Genomic DNA, 10,786 nt, shown 5'->3' with positions numbered 1-10,786 from the left:
ACCCTACAAAGACGTTATGCTTTCTTATAATAAATATGATAAGTCTCACATGGTCAAAATTAAGGTCAGATGTTATTAAATGCAAACATTTAATAGAAAATTGAGTTCCCTTAAAAGTTATTCTACATGTTTATCCATGTTTATACTAGATAGAAGATGTGTGTGCTTTCTATAGATGGAGAGGTCTGGTTTTGTTGCGTCATAGATGGAGTTCATCTGATGAAACCTGAGTCAAGATGATGTTCCTTTAGCATATTCTATTCAAGAGATAAGCATTGAATGGCCTCAATTTGACTTGGCATACTTTACTCAAAAACATTTGCATATTTATATTTTCCACAACCCTTTGTTAACTTTATTCAAGGCATACTGCACATCCATGTTTATTATTTATTGTATTTCATTATTTTGTTATTTCTCACATTAATCGACTGTGGCTGCTATGACTTCAAAGGCACTCAAAGGCGAATTGTACAGTACAGTGGGATTTGTGAAGACTTGATTTGACTGCCTTGACTGACATGCTCAAGGTGACATGTTTTGTGTTTATAATCTAAATGTTGAATGATTGTGTTATTCAGGGAAGAAAAAACACTTCAGGGGTATAAAATTGAGAGATATACCCAGAACAATATGTGGAAACTCAAGGGAGTGAACTGAATACTTCCTGAAGGCACTATACATTTCATAAATGTTAAACTTCAGCTCAAGGACAGCCAGTTCACTCTTCTGGAGTAAAATTTGCCAATGCAATATTGATATATAACTGACAGACCAATGCAAGAGCTGTCTGTAGATCCGTATAGCTGCTTCTTCACTTGAGTTTTTGTGACCTGTAGACCTATGCTTTTTTCTTGGCATAGTTTTATTTGGACAACCACATAATAGCAATGGCACTGCTGAATCTCCTCTATTTGTACACTACATGCCTAAGCCTAATTACATATAATAACTCAAAGTGATTTACATTGACTGAGGCATTCAACTCAAAGGTTATTTTAATTAACATGGATGACTGAATATATTGTCAGAAAAAGGTACCCTCAAATGGGTGCATATTAGTAGCTTATATGATACATATTAGTATATTTTCAGGGTACTGCCCCAGCAACAAGCTGTTGTATACCAATAAAATACTTCTTCATTTTTTCTAATAGTGAAGTTATGCTTGGGTTAATCTCTTTAACAAAACCCTGTTTTTATTTTATCCTCAGTATCCATTACTGCGATGTAAATGAAAAGTGATTTACCTTTGAAAGGTTAAAGATTGGGGAAGACACCCCCCTTAAGAACAATATGAATTTACTTTTAAACTTTTACTTTTAATCCTTTAAACATATTTAGATATACGTTTAGCATACAGGATGATGATGCATCAGCCAATGTGTTTGCTAATTTAGTTGTTATACCACAAAATGGAAAATATTAAAAGAGGAGTAAGAAGCCCCCCTATACATAAACTTTTACAGAATTAATAAATTGATATAATTCTTATTAATATTTATAGATATATTGTGTCATTAATGTAGAATACTAGGCTAAATAAACTATTGCATTTAAAATTTTATATTGACAATTTAGTTAATAATAATTGAATAACTGATGACAGACAAAGCACAGTAAAAGAGATTCATCTGAAAAGTGAAATTATTCTTTGACTTATATACAGGCATATAAATATTTACTTATTTAATTGGCCATATTTTAATTGAAGATTGTCATAATAGCAACACTATGAATGCAAATTTAATGATTTCACTCAACTAACCTATAGGTTTTAATGACAGCAAATATGTCTGAAATCAAATGTACATATAATTCATGGAAATACTGAATAGTAACCTCATTAATTACAATAATTATTCATTATTAACATAACTTTTACTCCACAATTCTAAAAACATTATGTTTCCTCAAATCCATTATTAACAAATAGACACACAAAAAAACACTTTGACATTCAACGAACATAATATGTCATAGATCACTATTTTCCAGAGAACCTCAAAACTGTTTCGACGGACTAAATCTCACAAATGCTGATATTCAGATGAAATGCGAAATTAAAAATTGCGTAATATTTCTGATTTACGACAGTATCAACCCCATGCTGTTCCTTACATGTGTTACTTCATTTCCTCTGTGGAACACAGATGTTTTCCATTTTATCGCCGCCACATCATTAAAATCAGAAACATTTATCTGAATATATTCAGCTATATTACCTGTCTCAGGCTGGCTTGTCGTAGGAATTCAAAAATTGCTCGAGTTGTTTCCACCCGGTCGAAAAACAAGGACGCACAGTGCACCACTTGCAGCGGCATATCATAACCCTAATTAATCTTACAAATGCTGTTATAGTTTAAAACAAGACAGGAATTAATAACCACTCTTGGAGGGAAAAAATGAGCACTCCTCCGCAGAAACGCGTGTATCCTAAACTACCCGTGTGGATTGTGGAGGATCATCATGAGGTAGACAGGACATAACTTCAGTCCTTGCTGATTTGGGGCTTTAAGTCTAACTCCAACTAACGTTACTGTAAATGACTGCATATAAACAATAAAATAAAATAAGACGGAGGTTTTGAATGATATGTCACCTACTAAACGTGTAAAGCAATTATGAAAGACAAAAATAGTTATTGAAATGTAATTTCCACCTGCTTTAGGTTGTACAACACATATATCGTGCCATCGGCTCTAAACATATTCCTATGAAGGACATTAAAATGGTCCATTTGGACTCACATCCTGATCTCCTCATCCCTGTGAATATGCCTGCTGATACGGTGTATGACAAAGAGACTCTGCTCAGGTGAGTTTATAAGGGTATTTCATCAACTTTGGATGCTTTTATAGATCAGAGGGGTTTTGTTTTTAATTAAAACAGATTTAATTATTTTACATTAATCTTGGAAACATTTTACTGAGATCATAATGTATTTTTGCTACTTTTTAATTTGTGTACAGATTTTGTTTATATATATATATATATATATATATATATATATATATATATATATATATATATATATATCATATTTTTATATATATATATTCATCATTTCCAATCAAGTTATACTTTTGTCGAATTATCCTCCCTCAAAAATGAAAATATTTTAATTGATTGTATTATGCTAGCTAAGCATAATGATTTAGCAGGAGAAAGAAGTCATCCATTTTATTCCAAAAATATTTAAAATGTCTTTGTTAAGCAGACAATGCTATACGTCATTTGAAATGTGGTGGAAATGGTCATGATCTTAAGAGAAATTACAAAGCACTGTTATTTTAGTTTTTATTAATTTTTTAGTTAGTTTTTATTTTTATATTTTCCATTGAAATTTTTTTTATTTTAGTTAGTTTTAGTATTGTGTTGTGTGTTTTTGTCATTTATATATATATATATATTTTTTAGTACGTCTATATAGTTTTTATTATCGGAAATGTTGCCTTGGACCTAGAAGAAATAAAATAAATTCACATTTTTTACGTTTATTTTATTTCAAGTAATGAAAATGTTTGTTTATGGTTTTTATTTGAGTTGTTACAAAGTTGACAAATCAGTACAGACACCGAATGGTCCACTGTTGGGCTTTGTTTGTCAAAGTCACCATGAAATCAAAATTGACAATTCTTATTATGTTATGGAATATTGTTGTTTTTATTATAAATGATTTATCTGTGCACATCATTATGTTTATTTATTTATTTTTTCATTTCATGTGCCCTCATAATCTTTAATCAAAATAACTTCCCCGCCCTCTTGCATCGACTCTTCTTCTCTGATGACTTGTTTACTGGCGCGAGGGCGGGACAACCTGTCACTCACATGAGATCACAGCAGTAGCAAACCACAACGATCCAATCCATTTCCAATGGACAAAATCAAGTTCCGCCCTACATTGTTTTCTTAGTTAAGATGCTGGATATCTGGTTATGGACTTGGATATGTCACAATAGCGAAGAAAAGACTACCGCAACTTCTGCTTCATGCCAGTGTCTACAAAGCCAAATGTGCTCATAGTTAAAGAGACACCTACAAATGAATAAAAAACATGAATACTCCTCCGTCTATTAGAATCAGAGAAACTTTAAAAAGGCAGTTCATGCTGTTGAGACTAAACCCCACTGGTATGTGTTCACATTATTAGCTATTAGCAACAGTGAATATACAGATTGACTTGTTTTTGTTTGCTCTTGCAGTGAGCTGAGCATAGAGAATTGGATTATGCCAATGGTCTATGCTGGACACGTATCCCATGTAGCTTGGTTGCATCCGTACTGGGCTCAGCAGATCAAAGAAGGGGAGCACTCCATGTGTGTGGGGAGAGATTCATCCACGACCACCATCAGGTCAGGTGCAGCAGATCAGCATGTAGCCATGAGATGTCAGACCTTCATTTACTATTAATAAGAATGAGACCTCCATGCTGTCAGGAAAAATTGTACTGTTAGAATCGTGTTTAAAAAAAAAAAAACATTCATGAGAAATCTCTTTCTCTTTGCAGGGTGACAAGCAGAGACGATTACTTTTTGAGTGACGCTCTTTACGTTCCGCTGGATCAGCTGGAAAACCCCCAAAAATTACATTTAGATGTCATTCGAGTGGATCCTGCCAACAGTTTGCAGAAAAGAAAGCATAAAGATGGACAAAGCGGTGCTAAAATACCCAAAGCAGCTGTAAAGGAAGACGGTGATGTGCCGTTCAAAAGGGACACCCCGTGCACTTCCTCTTCTCAACCGCTTGATGGCAGCACAGCATCAGGAGACGTCATTGACACGGTCATGAAGACTGATGAGGGCTCAACCAGCTACATCACTGACAAGCTTTTAGCAGTTATAGAGAAAACTGACCCTTTCATACTTGACATTGATTTGGATTTTTTCTCCTGTAAGAACCCTTTCAAGGAGATGTATACACAGGTAGAGTGAGTCAAGCACACAAATCTTTATAGTCTTTTTTTGCTTTTCCTCAAGCAATAACATTTAACTTTCTATACATTCTCACACCTACACACTGATATAGAAAAAACTTCATAGACAAATGGAAGGTATTGATTCCACGGTTTAAATGGAAATGGTTTCTTCACGACTCATATGGAGTCAATATCTTTATATATCTATATTCAATGTCTGTTTTCCACTGTTGTCATCTTACAGGAAGAGTATGACCTTCTTCAAGAGTTATACAGCTTTAGCAGGCCACAGCAGGATCCAAATGAGGTAATGAAGATTCCTAATCAAATGTAGCATAACTAATCATGAGGCATTCGTTCAGTCGTGACTCGTGAGGCTTTAGACATTCCCTAGACACCTTCAGGGAGTGAAGCTAAATATCTCTTGGGTTTTTTTTTACTTTTATAAAACTGTGGCGGCAACAACAATAATGTTTTGACAACTCCTTATTTTTCCTATGTTTTATGTCTCTTGTTATATTTGTACATATGTCTTTAATTTATTTTTCTTTCCAGCACTTTGGTCCACTTCGGTTGTTTTAAAGTGCTTTTTAAATAAAGTTTGATTGATTGAACTCTCTAAGTTAATGTTTAATTCAACTTATGTGTGGTAAAAATTGTGTATATATTAGCTGTTACAACAGCTTTTATCAAAATCATTGAGAACTGTTTTATCATTTGTGCTTGAATTGTTGAAATCGTATCATCTTATCACATTTGAATGCTGACAAATATTAGGGAACTGCATCTGTTTTGCATTTTTCTAGTTTAAAACTATTTTAATTGCAAATTATATTATCGGCATGACAGTGAGAGAGTTGATTCAGAGGTAAACTTAAATTACTTAGTGTTGTCACAATCACAAATGTACAGTAGGCCTACACTACCATTCAAACGTATTTTTTAAATGTTTATGAAAGAATTATCTTGTGCTTACCAAGACTGCATTTATTTGATAATAAATGCAGTAAAATGCACTGCACTAATATTTTAATATATTTTAAAAACTAATTCATTTTTGTGATGGCAGAGCTGAATTTTTAGCAGTCTTTAGTGTCACATGATCCTTCAGAAATCATTCTAATATGCTGATTTTGTGAGACCGTGATACTTTTTTTTTTCAGGATTCTTTGATGAAAAAAAAAATCAAAAGAACAGCATTTATTTGAAATAGAAATATTTACTGTCACTTTTGTTCAATTTAGTGTCCAAAATCTTACTGATCCCAAACAGTAATGTACTTAATTTTGCTTAGTCGCATAGAAATAGTGTAGAATCTTAAACGTTTATTTTTCATGCAGGTTTATATCAAGGTATAAATGCTATCCTCTATGTTCAATGTGGTCTCTGGCTTTTGGACCTCATTGTATTATGGTGAATACGGGACAAGAAGGCACATTTTCCAAGGTGGCAAATACAGGTACTACCAAGGTGGTCTTTACATTTCCATTTGTTGGTTTTCAGGAGGAGCTTTTAGATTGTGTAGAGAGACGCACACACCAGCTCGAAGACCTTGAGGCTGCATTTGCTGACCTGGTGGAGGATGACAGCCAGGAAACTGTTGAACGTTTAGCAGCAAACCCAAGGTATGGATTACTGATCTCACTGAGAATGTAGAGCCACAGGCTCTGTGCTTTTTGATTATAGCTCCATACCAGCACACCATTGGACTCGATTGATTGGTATATGGTCGATGTGTATTTGATCAAGCAGGAGATGACAGCCTCATGCATTGATTATTTTTATTTTTTTTCACTTTTCTTTCTTTGCAGAATGCAATCTCTAGTCAGACTTGTACACAGCCTTAAGAATCGGACACAGTCACCGGACTATGAAATGGTGAAGAGTGTGTGTGTGTGTATGTGTGTTTTAATCATGTTTGAAATGTCTGTAATTCCAGATATCTCAAATAGTTCTTAAGCTTTCAGAGACTATACTGATGTATGTATGTCTAAAAATGGAATTAGTTTCTTCTTATTTGACCTTCATATTTTTTTTTTTTTTAAGTTCCTCTGGCATAATTGTAACCCAGTTGGCAGATGAGATCCATCTATTTTACTGTAGAACATGCATGCAGTTTTCAGAAATATGGCTCATATCCATTCTAGTCATGTTGTTTCTGTTTGGGGTCAAGTTGAAATTGAACAATGTTAAAATAAAATAAATAAATAAAAATAATAAGCTGTCATATGAGACCCCAAACATAAACGATGCAAAATATTTTGATGGAAGATGTTTGAGGTATATTGTCAAGTGAAACATCTATAAAGCCTCCTTTTCAATTTAAATGACAAGAAAAATATATATAGTTTATGATAAAACCTGAAAAATAAATGTAATTCAAGATATACTTTACTTTCTTAAAACAAGTAAATATCTTAGGTAAATATATATTGTTTTATGAAAAATGAGATGCACAAAAATAATGTTTTGCAGTGATGAGCAGAAATAATGAAGTATCAGCCTGATATTTAATTGTTAAGTATGTTTTTGAGCTATTGACAGGGTTCCTACGCAGTTTTATCATACAAGCAGAGTGTTTTCATGGCAAAAATTGTGTGATCGTTCAGTAATTGTCAAACATGACAATGAATTCAAGGCACACTTTTTCATTGTGCAAAACTGCGAGTCGCTTTTGAACTTCACTGAACGAATGTGCCACTCAAACCAGCAACATATAAAGGAACAAACAATCATCTAAATCCGACTGTACTTTGCTGTCTGGTGATCGTGCAACATCAAACCGCATTTACAATATAAATGTGATGTGTCAGAGGTGAATATGTGGATGCTATAAAGAGTTTTTGGTTTCTTTTGATCATGGAAGTGCATTCATGTTCATCACTTCAAGAAAACCAATGAATAAAATATAAATGTTGTATGGACTGTTTTTGTTAAATATGGTCTAAAAAAGTCTACAGGGGTTCGTAAATTTGAGTCTGGAAACATTTTGAAATGGAAAATGTGTAGGATCCCTGTGTTGAGGGTGCCCAAATAGAACATGAATGATAACAAATTTGTTTCATTTGGTTTGTAGTGCTGAGGCATGTTGCCAGCGCCACAGACTGATATAATTTGTACCTGTGGTGTTGAATCTAGGTGCATCAAGCAGGCTTGACCTGTGATTTCTCTGAGCTCCCTCACCACATCAGCAGTGAGGAGGAGATCCAGCAAATGATCACGGCCGTGCAGCTCTTCCTGGAAGCTCTGCCCAAGCCCACCATTGTCACTATATCACGGTAGTACATTAGTCATTAGAGCTCATAGCTGTCTGTTCTGTGTCTCCTTTTGAAAAGTACATTGGGTCCTTTAATCTTTCACTAATGATTTGTAACATCCTCTAGGGTTAACAGCATTTGGTTTTGTTTTTTCCCCTCAGAGAAGCATCAGAAAATCATATTTCTTGTTTTCTTTTCAGTCTGCATTAATTAGCATTGAAATTTATGATTTGATGAATGTTCTTTGGCCCCAAAAGCAGATGCTTGTATCTGTGCAGTTGAGACAGATGGTGTTATTTGAGACTTGTGTCTCAGTGATCTGTTAGTGTGTGTTTTTTAATGAGAATAGACTCAACATTACACTCATCAACCACACTCTTATCTCTGTCAGTCAGAGGGAGCTCAACCCTTCATGGTCCATGAGAATATTTTTCATTATCTTTTAATACCCAGTTCTCTGACTGATGGTGCATCACCATGGCCGACATGCACCATTCTTTTTATTTATTTAGTTATTTTTTTGAGTGGCCACTTGGGATGGTCCTAACCATAATGCAAGAGGACCTGTGTTAAAATTATATTAATATATATATATATATATATATATATATATATATATATATATTAGTAAAATTGTATAATATTTTAATATGTATTATTATTCACTTCAAAAGTCTGAGGATTTTTAAATGTTTTTGAAAACAGACTCTTATGCTTACAGAGGCTGCATTTATTTGATCAATATACACTAAAAACTGTAATATTGTAAATTAAATATTGCCATTTAAAATAACGGTTTTCTATTTTAATACATTTTAAAATGTAATTTATTCCTGGTATGCTAAAGCTGAATTTTCAGCATCATTACTCCAGTCTTCAGTGTCACGTGATCCTTCAGAAATCACTGTAATTTGTTGAAAACAGTTGAGCTGCTTAATATTTTTGTGGATGCCATAATACTTTTTTCAGGATTCTTTAATGAATAGAAAATTCGAAAGAACAAGAATGTATTATTATTATTATTATAAAAGTTTTTAGTGTCCATTTTGATCAATTTAATGTCCTTGATGAATAAAAGTATTCATTTCTTCAACAACAACAACAACAAAAAAAATGGCCAAAAACTTTTGAACAATAGTGTATGTACGTGTATTATTGTATTATTATTTATATATATATATATATATATATATATATATATATATATATATATATATATATATATATATAAATAATAATACAATAATACACGTACATACACTATTGTTCAAAAGTTTTTGGCCATTTTTTTTGTTGTTGTTGTTGTAACAACACATATAATATGTGTGTGTGTGTGCGTGTGTGTGAAATCAACTGATATTATTTCCATCTTGTAATATACAATAAGACTTAAATGTTTCTTAAATTTCTTGTCAGATCCAGTTTGGATGATTATTGCCCAGCGGAACAAGTTGATTCCATCCAGAACAGTGTACTGAACATTCTAGAGTCCCTCTTCGGCTGCTTAGATGTTCACAGAGAGTATGAATCAATATCATCAGAGAGCACATCACAGACCCCATGAAGACAACAACAGCTGCGGCACATTCTTTATCAAAGGCTTTTTTGAGATTGGCTGTGAACTCATTGGTATTGTCTGCATCGAGTACATGTGTAATAAGGTTAAGATGCATGGATGCAATAAGGAATGTAAATTAGCTTCCAGCTTGGAAATGGGTTTTTAATTGAAGAGGTTTAGTATAAATTTGAAGTGCATTGTTTCCTGATATGAAATGGAAGGGTTACATTTGGAATGAAATACTGGGTTATAATTTTTCTGCATTGTCTCCAAAATTATGTTTTATTTGCACCGTGAAGTAAAAACCCTGAGATTTTCATATGTATTCTATGCTGCAGTCATTCATTGAGTATCCATATTTCAGTTTGGGAATAGCAGAAGCATTGATACAAGACAGCACATTTCCCCTCATCCTGTGTGGCCCCTTGTGCCTCAGCTGTCTTTGTCTGAAGCCTGAGGCGATTACCAATTCATCTGAGCTTTGTATGTGGCACCCTGTGCTTTATTGCTCCACACCTACAGACTTCAGAACTGTCACAAATATGCCTGACCTGACTTTAAATTTTACTGCATGATGAACAACTATGTGCTACTGCTAACAAAGGAATAGTAACCCCATAAATGAAAATTCTGTCATAATTTTCTCATCCTTGTGTCATTACAAGTTTGCATGGCTTTTTTTCTTCTGTGGAATATATAAGATATTTGTAAAAAGCCTTTGTTTTGTTTTTTGTCCATAAAATGGAAGTCATTGGAGTTCAGGTTTGTTTTGGATCCCACTGACTTTAATTGTATGGACAAACAACAGAAATTTTCTTCAAAATATCTTAAAATAGTATAAAGACATTCATACAGGTTTGGAACGACATGAGGGTGAGTAAAAGATAACAGTTTTTTTTTTGGTCGAACTATCCTTTTAACTTTCAAAGTACTATGAAAGTTAATGTATTAGTCTGATAACTTGCCACAATATATAAGTCCTTATACCAGGGTAAGTTATCAGACTAATACATTAACTTTCATTGTATTTTCACAGTAAGAAGTGCAGGA

At 33.4% G+C, this 10,786-nt stretch overlaps 1 protein-coding gene across 1 annotated transcript; it reads left to right on the top strand.

Annotated features, from left to right (window-relative positions):
- Positions 1–2,261: 2,261 nt before the first annotated feature.
- cUnh5orf22 (chromosome Un C5orf22 homolog) lies at positions 2,262–10,053 on the top strand. The gene is made up of 9 exons (XM_079877043.1): positions 2,262–2,474; positions 2,672–2,817; positions 4,209–4,358; positions 4,514–4,928; positions 5,166–5,228; positions 6,425–6,546; positions 6,733–6,799; positions 8,060–8,199; positions 9,595–10,053. The coding sequence occupies exons 1-9, from the start codon at positions 2,406–2,408 to the stop codon at positions 9,740–9,742; spliced, it is 1,320 nt and encodes a 439-aa protein (XP_079733169.1). The 5' UTR covers positions 2,262–2,405; the 3' UTR covers positions 9,743–10,053.
- The last annotated feature ends 733 nt before the right edge of the window (positions 10,054–10,786 follow it).

The sequence above is a fragment of the Squalius cephalus genome, assembly GCF_949319135.1.
Source record: "Squalius cephalus genome assembly, chromosome: 7".
In the NCBI taxonomy this organism is placed as follows: domain Eukaryota; kingdom Metazoa; phylum Chordata; class Actinopteri; order Cypriniformes; family Leuciscidae; genus Squalius; species Squalius cephalus.
The sequence above is the reverse complement of the archived record's forward strand: the minus strand, read 5'-3'. Positions and strand labels throughout refer to the sequence as shown.

Coding starts and splice junctions, on each gene's coding strand:
- cUnh5orf22 (XM_079877043.1), top strand. CDS start 2,406: ATGAGCACTCCTCCGCAGAAACGCGTGTATCCTAAACTACCCGTGTGG. Junction 6,800..8,059: donor AGTCACCGGACTATGAAATG/GTGAAGAGTGTG, acceptor TGTTGAATCTAG/GTGCATCAAGCAGGCTTGAC. Junction 8,200..9,594: donor ACCATTGTCACTATATCACG/GTAGTACATTAG, acceptor ATTTCTTGTCAG/ATCCAGTTTGGATGATTATT.